The 21,320-nt window shown below is 43.0% G+C and overlaps 3 protein-coding genes across 3 annotated transcripts; 2 read left to right on the top strand and 1 right to left on the bottom strand.

Moving 5' to 3' along the window:
- Nucleotides 1-466: 466 nt before the first annotated feature.
- On the top strand, nt 467-1,335 carry BCR41DRAFT_358257 (yippee zinc-binding/DNA-binding /Mis18, centromere assembly-domain-containing protein). The gene is made up of 3 exons (XM_022025015.1): nt 467-650; nt 785-937; nt 1,068-1,335. The coding sequence occupies exons 1-3, from the start codon at nt 534-536 to the stop codon at nt 1,164-1,166; spliced, it is 369 nt and encodes a 122-aa protein (XP_021878938.1). The 5' UTR covers nt 467-533; the 3' UTR covers nt 1,167-1,335.
- Nucleotides 1,336-6,473: 5,138 nt separating this feature from the next.
- On the top strand, nt 6,474-8,371 carry BCR41DRAFT_372701 (Dbl homology domain-containing protein; the record flags this gene model as incomplete). Its single annotated transcript, XM_022026711.1, has 3 exons — nt 6,474-7,028; nt 7,127-7,327; nt 7,466-8,371. 3 exons carry the CDS (start codon nt 6,474-6,476, stop codon nt 8,369-8,371), a joined length of 1,662 nt encoding a protein of 553 aa, XP_021878937.1.
- Nucleotides 8,372-11,823: 3,452 nt separating this feature from the next.
- BCR41DRAFT_388198 (hypothetical protein) lies at nt 11,824-21,245 on the bottom strand. The gene is made up of 11 exons (XM_022027973.1): nt 20,637-21,245; nt 17,388-19,997; nt 17,003-17,285; nt 16,609-16,883; nt 16,043-16,514; nt 15,721-15,947; nt 15,316-15,609; nt 14,787-15,228; nt 14,147-14,696; nt 13,075-14,021; nt 11,824-12,980 (listed from the first exon to the last, which is right to left on the bottom strand). The coding sequence occupies exons 1-11, from the start codon at nt 20,826-20,828 to the stop codon at nt 11,890-11,892; spliced, it is 7,383 nt and encodes a 2,460-aa protein (XP_021878936.1). The 5' UTR covers nt 20,829-21,245; the 3' UTR covers nt 11,824-11,889.
- Nucleotides 21,246-21,320: the final 75 nt, after the last annotated feature.

Here is a 21,320-nt window from a genome sequence, read left to right as displayed (position 1 = left end):
TGACGAAGGATGAGTAAAAAAGGACAAACCACGGTTAAAAAAAAAGTTTAGTCAGGTGCAACATACAGCATCTTTTCATGCGCATTGACATGGAATGGCGCAGACACTGGAAGCAAGGCCACTGAATTTTCAATAATAAAGATACCAATGTCATTGGATTTATTAGAGCATTAAATGAATGATAACCACAGACACCATCCTTGTCCTAGACCAATACAACGTTTCTTTCATGCTATTTCCAAGACTACATCGAAGCAACCTGTCGCTGAATTGAGATAGATATTAATGATGGCAATTGGTTGATAGATGCAATCCCTTAACCTATTTTGCCATGCCAAAAGTTCTGTTGTTGCAGATGCAATGCGATCATTTGGGAAATGGTTAGACTGACCTGGGCGAAGGAGAGAGAGGCTTGTCTACCTCGTTTATTCTGGGACAAATTCAAATTTTGTACCACATTCTCTTTCTCTTTTTTCTCCTTCTACCACTCCCTTCCCCCTTTACTCTTTCATACTCACTTGAAGTTAGTAAATATGGCTGAGCACTTGGATGATCCTCAGGCGCATCAGATATACTTGAATGGAGATCAGATTTACACTTGCGCCAGCTGTCATACCCACCTTGCTAGAAATGAAGATGTCGTCTCCAAGGTACTAAACAAGCCAATAAAGTCTTGAAAGTAGAAGTAGCAAGCGTATCCCTGAAGAAGCACTTGACATTCATACATGGAGAAAGACAAATTCAGTAGGCATTGAACAGTATGTCTTCAATCGATGTTAATTAGGGATTTCAAGGACGACATGGTCGTGCTTACTTGTTCAAGAATGTTCACAACATCACGCTCGGGCCTAAAGAGGACAGAATCTTGATGACGGGTCTACATTCCGTAGCTGATATTGGGTGTTCTATTTGTCAGAGTGTGGTTGGATGGATCTATGCAAGTTTGCTATGTCAATGGGTGTTATAGTGAATGAATAGAAAGAAAACTCTTTGCCTTCTTATACTTTTCATCATAATTAAGCTATACTTTTTTTTTTTTTTTTTTTTTTTTTAAAAAAAAAAAATAGATATACGCCTTTGAAGAATCGCAAAAGTACAAAGAAGGGAAATATATTGTTGAAAAGGCAAAAATATCCAAGGAGAATTTCTGGATACAGAAGGAGTAGAAGCTTGATCATAAGAAACATAGACGGGTGTCAAACAAGCTAGCTTTTGTAGACCGGGTTTAAGACGTCTTATGTTAACAGAATTATCATCAGAGAATATCGGCGCACCTTCTTTTATCGTTCGTTCTGTACAAAGAACGAAATGTTACAATAAATATTTTTATGTTTTATGGATGATTCTGCATTAGTTGTTCAATGAGGTGAGGCCACAAGCATAGATGCATAGATGAAAAGGCCGAACGCTATCATCAAATGCAAGATAAAAAATTATCCATATTAGTAGGCAAGGTGACAAGAGAGCAAACAAAGAGAATATGTCATGTCTTTGACATTAAAAACTCCACTAATGGCTCCAAGGAAAGAATCAACAATTGGTAATAGAGATATCGATCCAGGCGAGAGAACTAACTAAAGCCCATCTAGCAAAGTTGGTGAATACAGGTGGAGCTACGTCGCGAGCAGGGTTCAGGGCAAAGTTATTTCTGATGGCCAAGTGAGGTTGAGATAGGAATGAGTGAGTGGGTGCTCCAATATCTCTCATTGTAAAGACACTGCCGACGACATGAATGGCAACAATAAGACCAAGATTCCATCCTAAGCTCACCAAGATAATGAGCTGTAGACGGTGAAGATACTAGATAATAGCTCCAGCTCCAAAAAGTAACCAGGAAGGTTATCCTAAAGATTTCGGCAAACGACTTCCAGAACTAAAAGTATTCGTGGTTGATATGTAAAAGGAAAAAGAGGGGTTTGACACGTAAGCCGCATACCATTTACTTCATATGGACTACCGTTACTTTAACCTTGTGACGAATGCCAGCTCACTAACTACGAGGTTCGTAGTGAAGACGAATGGCGCAGTGAATAATACAGACGTTACTACGGCGCTCTGTGCGCTCAAACAAGAGGGCCATGTCTGTATTGATTAGAATATGTCCTAAGTGTTCAGTGAAAGAGATGTTGCTGTAGGAGACATAAATATCCGTTGCGTGGGAATATCAGTAAGGGCGGTGGGTAGGATAGAAGAAGAAGCAAGAATTATTGAAGACCATGCCTTTCATGTCGTCTTGACCACGTCGGTAATAAAGAGTATAAAATATAAGCAGTGCTAATTTAATTTGCTTACAGAGATATAGAATAACAAAAGAGGAGTGTGTAAAGGACAACGAACAGACTAATGACTAATGTGGAGAAAGAAAGGGAGCTAGAGCAATTGAAATTCACACTAAGATGTTGTTGTATAGGGTCTCTTGCTGAGAGCATGGTTTGAAGTTCAACGACTCTTTTGGTGTTGAGTGTGAGCATTGATAAAAATGAGTGGAATTGGGAGCAAAATGCTAAAGCTAAAAACGAATGTTCATGGCCACATGTGTAGAATGAGATTGACATGAACCATCCATTGCTTTTATTTAGACTGCAGTGTGTTTGTGTGACCCAAGCATCCACCTGGTTGTTGTTGCTTATTCTTCAGGGATCCCTACATATCCCATGTCCAAGAGACAGAAGGAAACAGGAGGAGAGCAGCACCATTAATAAACATTCCAGTTATATTTGTCCGAGTAAACGCTTTTCAAGTTACTTGAGCCTTTGTATCACTTGAGCTTTGAATAGATGAGCATGTTTGTCCCTCTTTTCTTTTCATCATGCCAATTTTTAATACTAATATTGCAAGCGATGATTGTCTTTTAATTCCATTGACTGGTTATTACCCCATTCTTTCTTTAACTCTCCTCCTAGTCTTGCTTTCGCCCTTTTTTGTCCAATCTTGTCCTGCATCTGTTCAGTCTCATCAAATTCTCATTCTTTTCTTTCTCTTTCCCTCTCTCTGTCTTTCAATCTGATACATTTTCACCTTGATCCTTACTCTATTCCAAAGATTGTTCTGACCTTCCTTTTGTTTTCTTTTTCTATATTTTTTTAATACTTCGACCTTATTTTCTTAACTGCATGGCTGAATGAGTGCCTGCGTGCACCCGAGCCTTTCCAATTGTTGCATTCAATTTGTTGATGGTGCGTTCATGTCTGCGAGACAACAGAAAACAAAAATAGCCTTCGGTATCCCACTAAGCCATATTCGACTAGCTACACACAACGCTTCTGCTTACAATCGTCACACTTCCCTATTGCTATTACCATCATTGCCACCACTGTCATTATTATCATTATTATTGCCACTGTTCCACATGTTGATCTGGTTTTGTATTTGCTTTCTGATGTCTATGCTTTAGGCTTGGTTTTCTTCTTTGTTGCCCCGTTCATCACTTTGTAGTATTTCTTTTAGAGATTAGCTAGGGCTTCGTACCGTTCTATTAACGAGTGATGTCCGCACAACCAACCATAGAATACTCTTTTCGTCATCCGCAATCATTCAATGCGAAATCAACGCTCTCAACCACCTCTACACCTACCACCAACTTTGGTCGTTGTTCTTTTAAACCTACCCTCCAACACCAAACCTTTTTGCCCTCATCACCACATCAACTTAACTTTGTGTTACCAAGCAAAATGATCTGTGCACCAGTAACAATTAAATGCATGCTTTGTTTTCCTCGCGTTCTTGCTTTCACATCAGCGAAGCGACCAAGCTATTTGTCACGATCCCGAAAATCTACCCAAAGGACTGCGACTCAACGTGCCTGTTATTGTCATCATCATCATCAGTGTACAAACTACCGCTGCTGCTGTGCCTACTGCCAATTTCTACCACAGGGATACAGACAAAAGATGCAACAACGGCAACGTAGACGATCCAGCACAGTACCGTCCTCTTGTCCCCATTTAACACACCTCCCTTCAACCTTATTACAATTAAGGACTACTAGGGAGCCCATGCTTTGGAACCGGATCAGTTTCCCCAACCGTCTCAAATCTTTACACATTATTCGCTCTCGCTCTCGCTCTCATCCTCCATCTATTTACCGCTCGGTGGCTATTCTTGGATCCAATCGATGCCCATCATTTTCATCATCATCTCAAGCCCTTACTTCAACGTCAGTGCAACCCCCTGTCCTAATTTCATGTCACTCCTGGCCACATCTCGTGGAAATGGGCAGCAATGGCCCTAACATAGACAGAACCGACACATCGTATGACTCTTGTTTATTTTCGTGTCCCCCGCAACGATCCTATATCCATGGAGCTGCTTATCCTCAAAACCCTTCGCAGGAACATAACTGTCGCTCCAGACCGCCAACCCTTAACCTCCACTCATCTCTTTCTACATGCTCTTCTTATCTCACATTACATTTGTCAGAATGTCAAAGTATCATAAACAATGATCGAAAACAGCCGTTATTCTTGCCCACACCCATAGTACATCCCATCACTACATCAACCTCATTTACCTCACGTTCGTTGCCATCATTGGATAGGTTGAGATATTCACCTGGAAATACTCGGGCACGAATAGCCCATCCTAAAGGAATATTTCTTAAGTATCTACGATCTACATCTTCTACAGGCCTGGATTTGGTACCGATAAGAACAAAGACAAGGACGATTGTATGGCCACTTGTTACGAAGATCAAATATGAATTGGCTACTGCAGATAGGTACTCTATTCTTGCTCAACAATGCAGAGATGCAGCACAGACTTATGATCATGATACTGCACCGACTGATATGCGTGTAATCGGCTGCGAAAAGTCTGATAATATACACAATGAAGAAAAAAAGGGCCACAGATGCGATCAACCACTCTTTTTAACTCAATTTGACATCACCCAATCTTCATCTTCAGTCATTCTTGTTGATTCGTCTCCTTTGTATTACTCACCGTCCAGGTGTATTCCTACTGAAACGACAACTTCAAGCATTGCAGCATCGATAACAGCAGGGGCCAAAATAACTTCAACTATGCAGTTTCTCCCGCAGTCAACACCACAATTCACCTATGCAGGCCATATACCCTTGACTTCAACGCCTCTTCTTAGTAATGTTGGAGAAGACCCTCTTGGTTTAGTATCCAACCCAGATCACACTCAAGTTCGATACCCTACCGCTTCTCAACGTACACCCTCACAACTATGGCAACGTATTCAGTGGAAACAAAGGCCACAGAATCAACAAGCTAGTACAGGTAGATTGCGACGAAAGCAACACTATGCACAAACATTATGCCTCAAGGAGAAATATTTAGATCAGCGCATTTTTGAGCTTCTGCGACAAATCAAGCATCCAACTTTTCGATTCAAACGTTACCTCGCCACCAAACGGTCATCTTCGGCAATAAGGCGATCGCTCTGCATGGCTACAATGGCCATCCCATTTCGATTATCTATAGGGCCCACTAAAAAGTCGTTATTGTATATACCAACTTCAGCCTCAGTTCCAGTTCATTCAGCCTCAGTGCCAGTTCAAGCACCAACGTCAGCACTAACTCCATTAGCACTCACCTCCCCAAATACCACTCACTCAGATACATCAGTCAGCAATTGGACAAAGAAAAGGGCGGTCGTTCAAAGTAATTATAGAGACCAAGGAAATGACAGCAAAAGTTTATTGATCTGTATGGACAAAGAGCCAGAGCCATTGAGGCAAGTTACAATCGCGCATGCCGAAAACTTTTGCATTGATCACAGTCCGCTGACTGATAGCTCGGATACAAAATACATCATGGCACTGTCACCCAAATCATGTCTCTCTCCGTCGCTCACTGTTAAGTTGCCGATTAAGAAGGAGTCCAAACCACAAGAGGCGCCTTTGGAGTATGCGACATCAAGCTCATCCTCAGCAACCATGATTTCTACACTAAAGCGATTGGACTCATTCCGATTTCCTATGAAGGAGAGCCTAGCTGAGGAAAAGAATGCGGTCTTTAAGCCGCGTAAGAACCAACACTATCATCATTACAGTCTCCCCTATAATATGGCCCAAGCGTACCCCTTGAGCAAAACCTTGGATAGGTATCCTATACCATTACCTGATAGCAACCTTGGCCATGTCGTTGACAGTACCTGCTCCACATCCTCCTCAATGGGACAGGAAGACAACTTAGGATTAGGCCATCTTAAGGACAGCATCCTGCATCAGCGACCTTCTGTGAAAACACTCATCAACCATAGTGATAAACATATCTCTGAGAGCTCAGAGCCTTTCAAAAGGCAAGGGCGACGACGACAAAGAGGCAGGATACAATATCAAAAGCGCAGCGAGAGTTGCAGTAGCATGTCGCATCGTCCATCACTAAGCTTTAGCTCATCTAAAAAGGCGCTTCTGGACATACAGGATCGTCGCATCAGAAAGCATGACGCTAAAGCCGGTCGCTTGCCCGATATTCAAACGCACAGAGTACCGGTTTTAGAAACAATGACTGGAATGAATGCCATTAATACCCCTATGCTTGATATTGCTTCAGAAACAGCGGAAATAGAGGCATGGGTAGCTTCGAAAAATTGTATTGATGGGCTCGGTGGCAATCATTCTATCTTCCAACCTCAAAAAAGCATGAGCTACCGACCATCACACGAAGCGATTACTCAAGAAGAGTCAGAGTATCCGTTGGAATCCTCAAACGGGAACTATAAGAGCATTGATCCTTTTCTTACGGAGATCACGACAATAACTGAGGCCAATCAAGAGAGTTATGATTGTGGATCGTTACCAAAGGAACGGGAATATCTACGGAATGAAGATAGGTTGGCGCTCGAGCCTTCAAGAATAGACTCAGCAGCCGATTCCCTTAATGCTACAACATCTGTTCTTGATTCCACTCTGTCATCTGCACTCGAAGCCTTCACCATTGAGACACAACCTGCCATTGATGCTGGCGAGATAAAACGATTTATGAAAAGGTCGCATGCCCTCCTCGAGCTCGAAACCACTGAGAAGAGTTATGTGGATGATTTGGACGTCCTTCTTCATGTAAGGACATGTAAAGGCTATTGTAGGTGATATTGACTCTAAAGAAGTATGTGCCTAAGTTGACTTTATAATTGTGTTTATACCAATGCATTAAATAGGTGTATTTGCAAGCGCTCGAGTCAAAGTCATGGTTTCCTCAACTGATTCTAGCTAAGATGCGACGATGTGTTAGCGGGCTATTGGTGATGCACCGAGGGCTTCATGCGCGTCTGAAAACTAGCAAGATTTATGAGTCTGATCGCGACCATCAAGCCCCTCTTATAGTTTACAAGAATCTAGCTGAAGCCTTTTCATTGATGGTAGGCGCTAGAAGAAAAAAAAAGGAGATATTGCATTTGTCCTAATTTTCTATTTTTTCTTTTCCCCTTTTCTTTGGTTCTTCAGTGAGTTGATGAATCGATGAACTTATTTCTTTTACACTTTCGGCTTGCGACTAGAACCATGGCAATAGTCTATATGGTATATTTGCTGAGTTACGAATGCGGACCATAAATGAAATCAGTCGGTCTGGAGGTCAAGCAACCATGGCTCTTTTACAGAAGGAGAGTAAGGAGCTTATGGCATTGCAGCATCGACCCAGTTCACGCACTGATCTGAAAGATTTCTTGATCAAACCCATCCAACGCATCTGTCGGTACCCCCTCTTGCTCAAAGAGATCCTACGACTAACAAACGAGAATGATCCTGAACATGAGTACATTAGCCGAGCATATCAGTTTATGAGGGGGAAGGCGCGTGAGATGGACGAGACGCAGCGAGCCGTAGAGCGCAAGCTCTTGACAGAACAAATTCTCAGGAAATTTCCCGATTCCAGCTTCCCAAAAAAGATTGGCCCTTCAACTAAAGAACGCCTAGTGGCTGGAATCGGGGCTTTAAACGAGGTCCAGAATGGCCACAGCAGCCAGTCTAATGAGAATGAGCACGGGAGTGGAGATGGAAATGGAAACGTTATCTGTTCCTACAATAGTGGTGCTTCAATCCATCCTTGTTATCTTTGCTCAGCAGACGATATGCATTGCGGAAACAGCCGTGCGGCGCCAAAGCATGTTCCTAGGTCTTCTCCCGAAGGCTTATCTGACTTTAGTCCTAGTTGTGAGGACGTTGCGCCAACAGTCTTGACAAAAGCCTTTGCTGCAACTCTAGGCTCCATTGTGCTTGCTGGGGCGCTCGAATATGTTATTACGCCTGATATACCGATCCGACTCAAGTATTATGGATGCTTCCTGTTTAACACTATGCTAGTTATTGTCAAGGCTAAGAAAACAAGCCTGTATGAGCCACGGCAGTGGCTTCCTCTCCGACTCTGCGAATTGCATGAGACAACACAACTTGACGGTATGTGAATGACCTGGAAGATTCTTGATCACATTCTGAATAAGCTTTGTTAGAGTGTGCATGTTGACGTAAAAAAAATAAAAAAAATAACCGTCGCGCCACCTTGATGATTGTTAGGATACACACGCTTTGGGTGGAAAATCGTGTTTGATCATTATCGGATTGACTTCGGAGCTAGCAATGCGAGAGAGCGGGATACCTGGGTGAATACTCTCCGGGAACGTATTCAAGCTTCTAAGGATGCCTACGCAAAGCTACCAAGGGAGATCGCAGCGTTTGAGACGGTCGTCTCCTCGCTTCCCTGGAAACTGAGCAACGCTCAAACTCTAGGCTGTAGCTCTGCGCGCCATGTTTTAGCACGCCAACGTTCTCCTTCACCATCACCATCGCCATGGTCTTCGGGCTCGACAGCTATCCCATCACCACTTATGCCTCCGCCGCCTTCTGCATCCTCCAATGCTATGGTAATGGTCATGTCTTCGGCGATAGCCGCCGAGTCTGAAACATTGAATACACGGCAGTCCATTCACACACTGGATGGGATCATTTACCATGATAATCAATACCTGCAGCCAAAACCCACAAGCGAGCAACATTGCGGTTCTATTCCGATGGAACATTTGAATAACATGAAGCAATATCAATCTGAATGCCACGATGGCGCGCGGATTGGCGATATTACTGCTGGCTGGGAAAGTGATATTAATGAGCAGGGCCATGATGTTCAACTCGGTCCTGTCTATAAGTCACGACAAGCACAGGATCTTTCAAGGACTGTAACGCCACCGCATCTACTCTACCCGTCAACGCCTATTCCTTGGCTCATACCAGAGAGCCGCCAAAGAGTCCATTCGTTTGATGCCGTTCGCGTATTTGCATCATCCAGTAGCAACGGCATCAAAACCAATCAGCGCACACTGATCCAAAATATGTTTAAAGACGTCTCGACAAAGAATATTTGGACGACACCTACTACGTTATCTACTCCTCCCCATCCTTCTGCTACTACTATTGCCACCACTAATGCTGTCGTCTCCGCTGCTGATACTGCAATGCAGTTTTCGTTGCAACCAACGACATCCACATCGTTCTCATGCTGCAGCTATAGCGATGACTCGAGTTCATCGTCGCTTGGACAGCCTTTCGATGTCTCTCCTTCTCCAAACAATAGTAACAGAGTTAATAATTGTCACCACAGTACAGTGATCCAGGACCAAAGTGAAAAAGACACAGGCTCTGCCGGATCTCTTCCATATCCTTCCTTGACAAATCGGATCTTACGTAGGCATGGCTCTGGAACCAGCAGGCGGCCATTAACCAGTGTTATAAGTGGTCATCAGGAAAAGGCTGGTTAGTTTTATTTCCATTTTTGTTTTTTATCATTCAAGGCGAGCGAGAGGATTTACGAATTAATAACTAGGAAATGTTTCAATGGAAACTTTAGAATGGAATCAGCGCCGCAGTTCTGCCACTACAGCAATTGTAGGGGCCCTATCATTAACCTTTCGCAAAAACTCTGATTCACAGCTTTCTCAACAACAAAAACAGCAACATTGCTTGTCTGCCCATGAAACGGCCACAAAGCAAGGTAGCAATGGGCACTTGGTTATGAAGGAAAGGGCTCAATTATTCGAGGACAGGACGTCATCTAGTCCTAACGGCGTTTGGCCATGTCCGCCATACGAGTTTGGCATAGATAATCATGATCAACTAAATATCGAGAGTTCGGATTCTCGCGTGTATGAGGATAGCTCATCTCAGGATTATGATACCTGTAAAGATATTCTAATGTACACGCTAAATAGTGCTGCAGAGGCTGCAAGATCACGCCGCGGGAATTATGAGAGAGGCACGAGAAATGCAACAGCAACAGCATTCGTGACAGGGGATGCCATCGGTTCAAATATATGTGGATTGGGGCCTGTCTCAAATCCAACATCATCCTCTGATTCTTTCCAAACTACACAGCGCTCACTCAATTCGGGCACTCACAGTCTGTCCACATCACAACCATCTTTTCCTCAATTGACCCCCACCCTGAGTGCTCTAGAGACATCAAGAGATAATGTTGACAAGATTTGGAATGCAATGGGGCGTATGATACCGAAGCTTGCACACGCTAGTGGAAGGCGAAGAAGTAGGGCGCATAGTGGCAGCTCGAGCAACAGCGGTTCATATCAGGGGGATGACAATCTTTTTGCATCTCCTCTAAATCCTTCAAGGAGGAAGTCCTACGCACACACCAGACAAAATGCTCCAGATCTTGTTCATCAGGAGTGTTCAGGGAAGATCACAGGCACCAGGGCTTTATTGAGGCGGTCATATACGAATGGCTCACAATCCACTGAAGCTTCTACTTGCTGTTCAGCATCCTCACTCTTGGTTTCTAATCCGCAGTCACCCATTACTCACGGTACTGCTATTGTTGATCAACAAAACCAATACTGTCGAATAGATTCAAGCAGCAGTGGCTGCCACTGCTTCGCTGATTCGGAAATGAATCATTATAGCTCCTATAATCGGAGTAGTGATGACGCTAAGGTATTCGACCGACCAATATCTCCACAGCCAATCTTGGCACCCTCCTTCTCGACGGCTAATTGTCTTTCACCAGAGGATTCCTTACAAACATCGACGCTGGTGGGTCTTAGCAATGAAAATGATTTCTACTGTTCAAATGGCTGTGTTGATAAGAATTCGCCTACCAAAGAAAGAGTTATTATGGATCCTAAAGTGGCTGAAGGCCGTAACTACCATGACCCACAATCATTACGATACCATAACCAAAACCAATACCAGACTCAACCATCATTATCTCCTTCCAATAATAATGTACAGGACCGCCGAAAATCAGTCTCGATCCTACATAACTTTACACAGTCAGCATCACAAAGACTCAAGACCCTGATGCGTTCACCCAGTGGACTTCGACGAAGGACTATTATGGATCTTCAGTCTAATGTAGCTGTAGACAAAGCCACAACTGCAACAAGTAGTAAAGAAGAGGGGGAAGGGGGGACGTGAGGAACGCAAGAGGCTAAAGATCTTTAAACAACCATACATAATATGTAAAATAGTTAAGGGACTGCTCAATTGTTCCAAATTTTGTTTAAAATTTACATCATAAAATTGTACCAAATTGTATCCAGAATAGAAGTGACCAGTCCCAAATTCAAAGGTATAAATAATTCACACACTCTCGGTTCTGAAAATTTTTCCTTACGTCTCACAAACGTTTTAAAGGATTTCAAATTGCATGGTGATCGTCACCTCAGTCTGGCCTGAAAAACCAGTTCTTGAGGCATGGTCCAGTGCCCAGACACTTCCTAAGAGTGACAATGTATGCAATTAAAACATTTGGCATTGCCACTTTTCATGGCATGCTGAACACCTAGTCGTACAGACACCATCTTAGATTAAAAGTACAAGTAAATATATACGACATGCATGTAGATGTATCCGATAGTATATAATGAGAATGTGCTTCCATGGAGAAATATCTTGCTTTCTTAAAACTTTGTTTAAACTACTGCTTCTTGTACTTGTCCTCCATCTGTACCCGCTGTGCAGGATCGATACTGTTCCTCAATCCAATCAAGACCTTTGAAAATGCTTCAGTCGCTCCAATCATCGGTTTGAGAACTGCAACAGGCACCGCACGGATAACAGCCCGAACAGATCCTTGCGCCCCCGTCTTCTCATAGACCTCCATGGGAACTGCAAAGATCGTATGTGCTGCCGTGCCAATGTTCTTGCTCAAGGCTTTATACGCCAGCTCCATGCCTTCGTTGATGTCCGCAGGTTGATTAGCATATTTGCTAACCTTGTTAGATTTGCTCTGAGCACCAATCGTTGATGTAGATGAAGATGAGGAGGAAGTGCCTTGGCCAGCATCCTGCTGCTGAAGTAGCTGTTGCTGTTGTTGGTAACGAAGATGTTGCAGCAGCATATCTTCATTATCAATGGACTCTTCCATGTATGCCTCAGAGTCAGATACCATCGTAGCCACGACTCGTTTTCCACCAAAGATATCTGAGTCAATGTTGTTTTCATTGCGAGAATAATGTTGGTGATGATAATGTCGGTCTCTGTCTGAACTCGCTGCTGCTACTGCCATGGCACTGGAGTTGGTAGGGCCAGTAGCATTCACAGACCCAAAAATTTCATCTGCATGCTCCAGAAGTACTTGTGTCCCGACCGCTAATTTGGTACCAATCTTGAGCGCTTCCAGTGTTGTTGCTCTAGTAAATGCTTGACCTCCTCGCTGCAAACCACGGATGATATGTCCATCACGTTTATACTGTTCAATGGGCAGCAACACTAGATCTGCAATACCTGAACCCAAATTGACAAGAGACCGGATAGGCGTGAGGCCAGACACCATGTGTGGCACTTGTGTGGATCGGATATGAGGCAACCATGCCGCAATAAGATCTTGACCCAATTTAACGATCCCATTGACCCCATGAAGTCTAACTGCCTGTAGTGTCATCTCGGCGGCGTCAAGGTGGAAGAAATTCATGAGCTCTACAAAGTTACCTCCTGTTAAGCCAGTGTAGTCAACATGTTTTGGTTTGTAGTCGACCTTAACGGAAATTTCTCCAACTTTGACCGATTCTACCAGAAGTACAGCATTACAAAGCTTACGTTAGAAGAAAAGGACTATCAGGTGGAATAAAAAAAAAAAAAAAAAAAAAAAAGTATTGCTTACGGAAATACATCTCATTTGGCTTCTTTTTCTCCAAAGTCTCAGGAGTAGTAGCTATGCCTTCGAGCGATGGGTCATTCGAATAAATGGGGCCATTTCCTCCAAAGCTGCTGCTTTGGACAAAGAATTTGATCAAGAATATGAGAGCATCCTGGTCAACATAAAGTCTAAGAGGCAAAATCCTTACATTGAGCCTCTGTTCTACCGTGGATGCGTTCACCACAGGCCGAACGCCATCCAAATCGATCCGGATCATGCTCGATTGTGTCAAACGTGGTGTAGCTGTATGAGAATCAGGGCGCTGAAGCGACAGAAACTTGTGCCAGAGAGAAGTCTTGAGATTATCAATGATTTCAAATTGTTTAACTCTTAGAGAGAGATGTGAGGCTGTAGGAATACCTTGTATATAATCCTCGAAGTCAAGTCGCACCTTATCTGCATTAAATTCAATCATGGCAGTTTTGGATCTCTCCAATTGCTGGCTCTTCTTACGCTTACCACTCTCGTGATGCGCAGTGCTGCTTCCATTTGAGTGTTGGTAATGATGATGTTGAGATGTAGATCTTCTGTTGCCAGAAATAGAGGACTTAGAAGAAGAGCGAGTTCCCATGCCACTGACTTGGCTCATTAAATCATTCTGGTAATCACTATTTGAATCAGCTTCAGAGGAAGATTGTGACATCTCCTTTCGATATTGTCCACCGAAGCGGTCTGATGAGCTGGCTTGCACGCCTGAGATGCGTTCAAAGATACTGGCATCCAGGTTAGACTGCGGGGTATCAACAGCAGTATGAGCGGGGTCGTTAGTGTCATAGAATCTATTAGTAAACTGTCTAGCTTGTTTCTTTCGTTCTGCTTCGTCCAATCTGGAAATTTCCCAATCCAGACCATCGTACAAACGCCACGAGAAATTAAAATCTCGTATGCGCAAACGCAGTTTGGCTTGGGATCTAATGCAATGTAAAAAAAAAAAAAAAAAAAAAAATTGTAAGCAACTACCAGTATTCTGTTGCAAACCATTGTAGCCGATCCTTTTTTTTTTTTTTTTTTTTTATATCACTTATTCTTCCAATACTTTTCTTCTCTGGCTTTCTCCTCTTCTGTCAGAATAGGGATGAAGAAGTGATCTTCAACAAGCGTAAGTTCATATTCAGAATCAAGTATAATAACTTTGCCATCAGCCTCGCTTTCCATGCGCATATGACCGCTTGGCCGAGTAGACTCGCTTCGTCTGACTTTTTCCTGGCTGATCCTTTTATTAGTCTGTGTTGATATCCCGAAGTCTTGTGTTTGGTTTCCTGTCTGTAAGTCAGCTTCATGGACTGCGGATGAAAGGGATCTGTGCTTGGATTTCGAACTGTTCCCCTTCTCAGCCTGTTTACCAAGAGATCTAGTACTTGCTTCTTCGCATATTCCATTATCTATAGACATGTCTCCAAGTAAATCGGCATACACTTCATGAAATCCGTCCACATTAGGAGTATCACGCATCTGAGCTTTGAAAAGATCGCTATCGGAATCATCTTGTTCCACAGAGAAGAAACCCTCAGTGAAGTCCAACGTTCCAGCATTTCCCACTTCTGGATCGGTACCAGGTTTTCGAAATGCGTCCTCATCCAGACTTGCTATTCATGTTAAGGCAGAAATAGCCTTAGTGCAAAGTTTTCATGGAGCAACATATATCTAAAGCTATACGTAGATTGTATCAACTGTACCTAAAACATCTTGGTAGACTACATTGGATTTCGCACGATTGGCGGCTCGTTCTGCCTCCGCGAGTCGCTCCAGAATTTTCTTTTTCTCAATCGGCATATCACCGTTATCACCCATATAAGCTGCCAGCTTCATTAGCGTATCAAATGAATCTGAACAAGTCTCCAGGTAAAAGATATTATTTGTGATCACAAGGTCGTACAATGGGAGCTGACCGTTCTTGCTCTTGATTGACTTCAGTTCAAAGAATGGACACTGTCCAACCAATGCAAAGCCGAGTAGACGCCAATAATGTTTAGAATCAATTCCAGGACTTGAGGAGCCTATAACAGGGAAATGTGGGGTCCGAATGCTTTGAATATGGTCAATCAGTAACAAAGCCATGTTATAGATTTGAACCTTGGACTTGAGAGTTGGTGATTCTGGAACCAATGTGGAAAAGACCTAAACCATTTTTTTGTCGATGTTACTGTATGCATTTAATGCGTTTACGTTTATAATATTCAGGTTAAATGCTTGATTGAATCATACCTTCATCTTTTCAAACGAAAGAACGAAGCGCGAGGGTATATGAAGGGGCTTATAATCCATGCAGCACTCAGATAAACTAACCGCAATTCGAGTGCGCTGCTGGGGTGGGTTATAATATATAATATTCTCCGGCTCAGCAAAGAAATCTTGTATATCGTCAACAGCTGTCTGTTCAATCGAAAATTTCCATGAAATGCCAGTAAATGCAAGATTGATATCGTTTGCCTTGAATTTTATCTCTGGGTCAAATGACAATATGCTTGTCAAATGGAGCATTGGTTTCGGCAACTTTAGCTGTAAAAAGGTAATAAAGGACTTAATACAATTAATGAATGTTCTCCGATGGAATGTGTATGCTATAATGTATGTAGTTCAAAGAGAAACCAAATTAAAAAGGAGAATTACCTTAATATTTTTCGGAATGGTTCTTGCCAATAAAAGTACTTTGGGTTTTTGAGCAGTGACTTCATAAACCTCCAGTTCTTCAGCATCAACGTAAAGATAATTCTCATTGCCGCCTTGATATTTCGCTGCGGCGAAGACTTTTGTGTCACCGATATTGATCTGGTATGACTTGATGCCATCATCTCCAAAGATCGTTGCCTTTGTAGGGTAGTCCAAAATAACCTCAACTATCAAAGAAGATTAAATAAGGAAATGAGTTCAAAATATAACTGAGTAGTAGTATTCTACTGCACGATACGTTGAAAGGTGAGCTTCATCGTACCTGTTTGAACATATATCAGAGCTGATGCCATAGTCGGTTTAACAAGACTTGGTTGATATTGGTAATAATGGGAGTTACGGTCTGTTGAAGAGGTGAATGGATTATCCCTTGCTTGGTTTCGAAGTTCCTCGCCATAGGCAGTGGACCTATCTGTCCCATGTTCACTTTGGTCGTCCCGAAAAGGGTCCTCGTGGCTGCTCCTCCAATCGTTATTGTAGGTTTCATGAAAGTTGTTATGCCCATCATTTCCAATGTCCAATGACTCATGCTGTGGCCGCACAAACCCATCTTGGGCATTTGTTTGGTCCAGTCTGGAGGGTGGTGTTGACAGCGATGGCATTTTTGCTACAAGTCTTTCTGAAAATATTGTCAACCAGGTGCTCAGATCATTTAAACGCATCTGGAGGTTATCCAAATCTGCTTTGTGCAAGTGGACGGCGACCAGTGGAAGTTGAGTGTTTATTACCAGGAGCTATCAAGTATCAATATAACCGAGAAAATTAGTTATTGTTCGCAACAGTCCAATCTGCTTTAGACTCTATTTCATTTTGATGACTCAAACATACAGACGTCTCAATCGTGCGCTGCTTGAGCTGAAGAAGCTCCACTTCCTCATCTGTAGTGTTGTGAATATTTTCCTCATCTTCCAGTACTGTAAACGCTCGTAGATTTAGGTTCTGAGGATAACCAGACAAAATTGGTCGTTCATAATGTAATGGTAAGGCCCCAGGTGATCGAGTTGTAATTTCTATATTTGGCAGTGGGGAATTGTTGAGCCCTGAATAGGAGGTAGGATGACTAGTTAAAGAGCCAATATACACTACCGCTCTTGAAGTTGTTTCTAAGAGAAATGAAAAAAAAAAAAAAAAAAAAAAGAGAGAGAATCAGTGTCCGCTTGAAATAGCAGCTTTTAAATAGCTGCTAATAACCTAAAGAAAACGCATAGACTATGCTCCTTACGAAATTTAGGGATGATAAACACCGATGAGTTAACAAAGTCAATTTTAGTCTTGGGCGCATATGATTCCGGAGAACTTCCAGGCCCGAATTCGATCGCTTCCGACCCCCTCGTTCCATCGGATGCTTGCGTGAGGACTAGCTTCATAACGTTGATAGATAGCATATCGTAATGAGATCGATACTCAGGGCCTGTCTCCTCCTTCCCTTCTAGCACTTCACCAATATCTGGCACAGAGACCCACAATTGAACCGAATTCAGGCGCAGACGAAGCCTGGTTTTAGTCTATGGTAATGGTCTGAATGTTAACATATAGCTGGCTTCATGTACTAAACATCATTGGTATGCGTATATTTGACGATGACCGATTGTTGTCAATAGCATTACCTTGGTATTTTTTTGATTGGCATCAAGATCATCTATGATTTGTTGCTCCATCGCTCGTTGTGGCTTAAGGCTTGATCCATTAACTTGGTTCTCTAAACCAGCTTGAGCAGTCTGGCCTGGGCCTATGATAGCAAGCAAGCATTTCTCAAGTCGCTGAAGAGTGAACAAATCAATATGTACTTGTACTGGCTTGACTTCGATAGTGACCTCTCGAGTAAAGCCACCAGGGGACATCGCTGTTGCTGCGTCTGGAGAAGGCATGCTTGATTTAGAGCTATCTTTTTTAGGATTCAATAGCACGCGCATACGGACCACTTCCTTTGTAGTGCCTCCAGATGTCTCTTTTTCCGAAACATTGGGCTCTACATCAGGAATCAAGGTTGACCTCGCCAGTTCAGGTTGTCGCTTGTTTTTCTTGGCTCGCAATAGAAGCGTGCGTTCATTCAGGTAGCGATCAGGGATATGAAGTGTTGGGAATTTTGATGTTGGTGATGCTTGAAGAAGCGTATCCTGATCAGTATCAAACTCAATGATGGGTATATATTGCCGCCGAGGCGGAATCCGGTAATCATCTGATGTTGGGCTCCAGGCCGATAAGTCATATGGTCTTGGTGCAGCTTGAATCCACTCAGCGACTGTGAAATTATTGAGTGTGAAGTCAATCTGACCCTTAGTTGATTTTGTAGGTTTTTGCCCAGAGCATGCATCTGGAGATACCCATTGCTGGTATCGAAGGACCATGCTGTCCACTTCAAATTTGGAATGGTCTGCCCTTAATGCCTCTGGTGTAGGATTCTTATAAAAACTCATCTCCGTAGGGATATGGTGCTGCGATTCCGGATCATCGTAAAGAACAAATAATTGAAGTATGCTAATGCGGGCCTTCAACTTGATAGTTTGAGAGGATTCGATACTAGGCACTGCGCTGGAAGAAGTTGAGGCTGTAGGTCGGGCGTCTGTGTATGAAGGCCCGCTTAAAAACCTGGGCGATTCTAATGAAGCAACAGACAGTGGCGTAACAGTTTTCGAGTCCATTGTTTCTAGAGACTTATCAAAATCATAGTGCCGAGCTTCCGTTTTCAGTTGAGATGTTCTGATGGGGTCCGTAGGGTGCTGTCGATTGGGAGAGAGCGATGAATGAGAATATATGGGTGAACTGTGCTCCGCGATTGAGTCTGACCGAGGTTCCTGAAGACTTCGTTCCCCTTCAGCCGCTGTCACACCACTATAGTTAGTCCTGTGTGTACTTATGTCTTGCCTGCTTCTGTTATTGATATTGGTATCAACAGTACGTCCTATGTTTGGGGGTTTCTTTTGACACTGAATAGCTTCTACCCCTGACGCATTATCAATTAGCGTTAGAATCTCCAGAATGAAGGCAATTTGATTTGGCGCAAGTGCAATGAGCATGGTACGCAAGTGAAAGTCAATGTCCAAGAGCGACTTCGTAGTGGTTTGAGCCTGTGCCTGACTGGAACCTGTGGTCATTGTAGCATTTTTCCTAATATTGACTTTGATACGATTTTTATGTTGCAATGTTGAGAGGATTTCCGCCGCATAGCACTCTTGTGAAGTTTGCTGGTTGCTTGTTGCTGATGATGTTGACCGGAAAATAGGCTGCCGCGGGGCGATCTGTGATGCAACCATGGATTGTGAGAAATTCTCATGCGCATCTGAAAAGATATCTGTGTCCGAGTCTGATTGGTTATCCTGGCTACCTAAAGCTTCACATATGGTATCATCTAATACAGACGCTGAAGTAAGACTCGATTGTGCCACCGGTTTCCCGCTGTCACCTTTTTGCTTGATCCAAACAGAGAAACCCTTGAAAACAATGGTTTTGATCGAAGATTCTGGTGATTCCTGCCAAATGACACTAGGCATAACGGATTCTTCAAGCACAGTAGAACCTGAAACGGACTCGGAACGAATGCTTGATGCATCCATACTGGTTGCTAATTGATCCCATCCTGGAGTTTCATCACGGTACCCAATATAGGGTAGTCGGATCTCCAGCTCATACTGCAACTTCTCCTCATGAGGTCGGCGGGCATGTGACTTTGTGAGAGGAAGACTGGAGCTATGGCGTAGACGGATGGTTGTTCGTTTGCAAATAATTTGGATCCTAGCCATCAGTTTCTCGATAAGCTTCGCCACGAATTGAATACCCTCACCCTCTGAGACAGAATCTTCGCTGCCTAGTGCAGACGATGGTATTGAGGTTGATGTACTAGGGAATTCTTGATTGGAAGTTGGAGGTCTTGTAGTTGGCCTAGAATTAAAATCCCCTGGCATACCCGAATGAGTAGATTGTGTAACATGACTCTGAAATGTCTGTAACAGCGTTTCCTGAATTGCAACCTCTTCTTTGTCTACTGCTTGTAAGAAATCGTTGGCTAGTCCAATAGAAGAGGACAAAATGTGGTCATCTTGACTATCTGTGCTGGTTGTACGATCACATTGCACGGGTACGAGGGTAACATCGATCCCGTCGATCTCAAGCACACACTGTCCATTCCAAAGGTTACGCCAAGGAATTGTTGCGGTGATGGAACTAATATGGCCCTGCGTAACTGCGAGTGGAGTCCCAGCAGTAAAACCATTCAGTGCCTATTAGTATTTGTAAAAGCAAAAGTCGCAATCCGAAGATCACGAGTCCATCACAACACCGTATGCATGTTCGTAAGGCAAAGACAAAAAAAAAGATGATGCATTAGCGCCAAGAAGAATGAAGTGGTGGTAGAAAAAAAAAAATTGTAAAAGAAAAGACAGGAATTTGGCGGTCTCCATAAACACGAGTAGGCTACAAGAAAACCAAGTCAAGTTCACATCCAAGACTGTGGATCGCCTCCAGTGCCATGCAAGCAGAGATTATTGTCCTGAGAGCGAGTTATTTGACTCTTATCTTTCAGTAAGATGCGAATGCACTGTCCTGCTACAGTTTTTTTATTGAATGATTGCACACACAGTCCATGTGTTTTTGTTGCCACCAGATTTGTACAATGGTATCGCACAAAGGAGCACTGCGCCCACTTTTTTTTATCATTTCGTTACAGCAATGAGTAAAAAAAATTTCGAATAGCAATGTAAAGATAACCATATGGTGCGTTTTTCGTTCAGCGTTATTGAATCCTCGCTCTTCACAAGTAGCAGGAATGTATTGTCCGTCGCTTATTTACTGGAGCTACAGCTACTGACTATAGATATCTCCCTTCATTGCACGGTAGGATGTTTGTTAATTCATCTTACCCTAGTGCTGAGCTTTAAGTCAGTCAGGTGTACAATGCCGTTTGAGAGCTCAATATCAAGCTTTTCCAAATCCAGGTCATCTTCCAAAAAGTGACCAATGGCTCGTTGAAGCAAAAAGCTCAGTAGTTTCTTTTGAAGCCCTACAGGTATGGCCAACGACGAAAAGAAGCTGCCGAGGCCCCAGGCCTTCATGGTGATGATAGTGTTGCTGCCCTGCTCCTAAGAATAAAACAGTTTTTTTCTTTACAAGAAATTAGTAGTTAACTGAGAGAAGAGGAGGGGAAAAGAAAATAGAGAGAGGGAGAGAGCGGGAGGAAGGGAAAGAGAGGGAGAGGAAGAGAGTAAAAAGAGAGTAAAAAGAGAGAGAAAAGAGAGAGAAAAGAAAAGAGAGAGAAAAGAGAGAGAAAAGAGAGAGAAAAGAGAGAGAAAAGAGAGAGTAAAAAGTGAGTTGTCGAGTGCAGGGCTAGAGTGTGGGTAGAAAAGAGTGCACGAAACAGGGAAGAAAGAAGAGTGCACAGAAATGCGAAAATGAAAGTGAGCAAGTCAAGAAGAGAAGGCAAAGATTGAGAAAGGAATGAATGAGAAGAGAGATGACACATTGAATAGTTGCAGTCCAGACATGCAACTTTGCCTTCCTGCGGTGTGCGTCTCCACTAAGGTAGTGTGGAAATGACAGTCATCAAT

This window comes from Lobosporangium transversale (assembly GCF_002105155.1).
Source record: "Lobosporangium transversale strain NRRL 3116 chromosome Unknown BCR41scaffold_33, whole genome shotgun sequence".
NCBI classification, from domain to species: domain Eukaryota; kingdom Fungi; phylum Mortierellomycota; class Mortierellomycetes; order Mortierellales; family Mortierellaceae; genus Lobosporangium; species Lobosporangium transversale.
Note: the sequence above shows the minus strand (reverse complement) of the source record. Positions and strands in the feature narration are given on the sequence as shown.

What these genes read in the sequence shown, in the direction of transcription:
- BCR41DRAFT_358257 (XM_022025015.1), top strand. Translation starts at nt 534, where the DNA reads ATGGCTGAGCACTTGGATGATCCTCAGGCGCATCAGATATACTTGAAT. An exon ending in ATGAAGATGTCGTCTCCAAG is followed by an intron (nt 651 to 784) that starts GTACTAAACAAG and finishes GATGTTAATTAG; the next exon opens with GGATTTCAAGGACGACATGG. An exon ending in GTGTGGTTGGATGGATCTAT is followed by an intron (nt 938 to 1,067) that starts GCAAGTTTGCTA and finishes AAAAAAAAATAG; the next exon opens with ATATACGCCTTTGAAGAATC.
- BCR41DRAFT_388198 (XM_022027973.1), bottom strand. Translation starts at nt 20,828, where the DNA reads ATGAAGGCCTGGGGCCTCGGCAGCTTCTTTTCGTCGTTGGCCATACCT. An exon ending in GTTTATCATCCCTAAATTTC is followed by an intron (nt 16,884 to 17,002) that starts GTAAGGAGCATA and finishes CATTTCTCTTAG; the next exon opens with AAACAACTTCAAGAGCGGTA. An exon ending in GCCAAATGAGATGTATTTCC is followed by an intron (nt 12,981 to 13,074) that starts GTAAGCAATACT and finishes TACTTCTGGTAG; the next exon opens with AATCGGTCAAAGTTGGAGAA.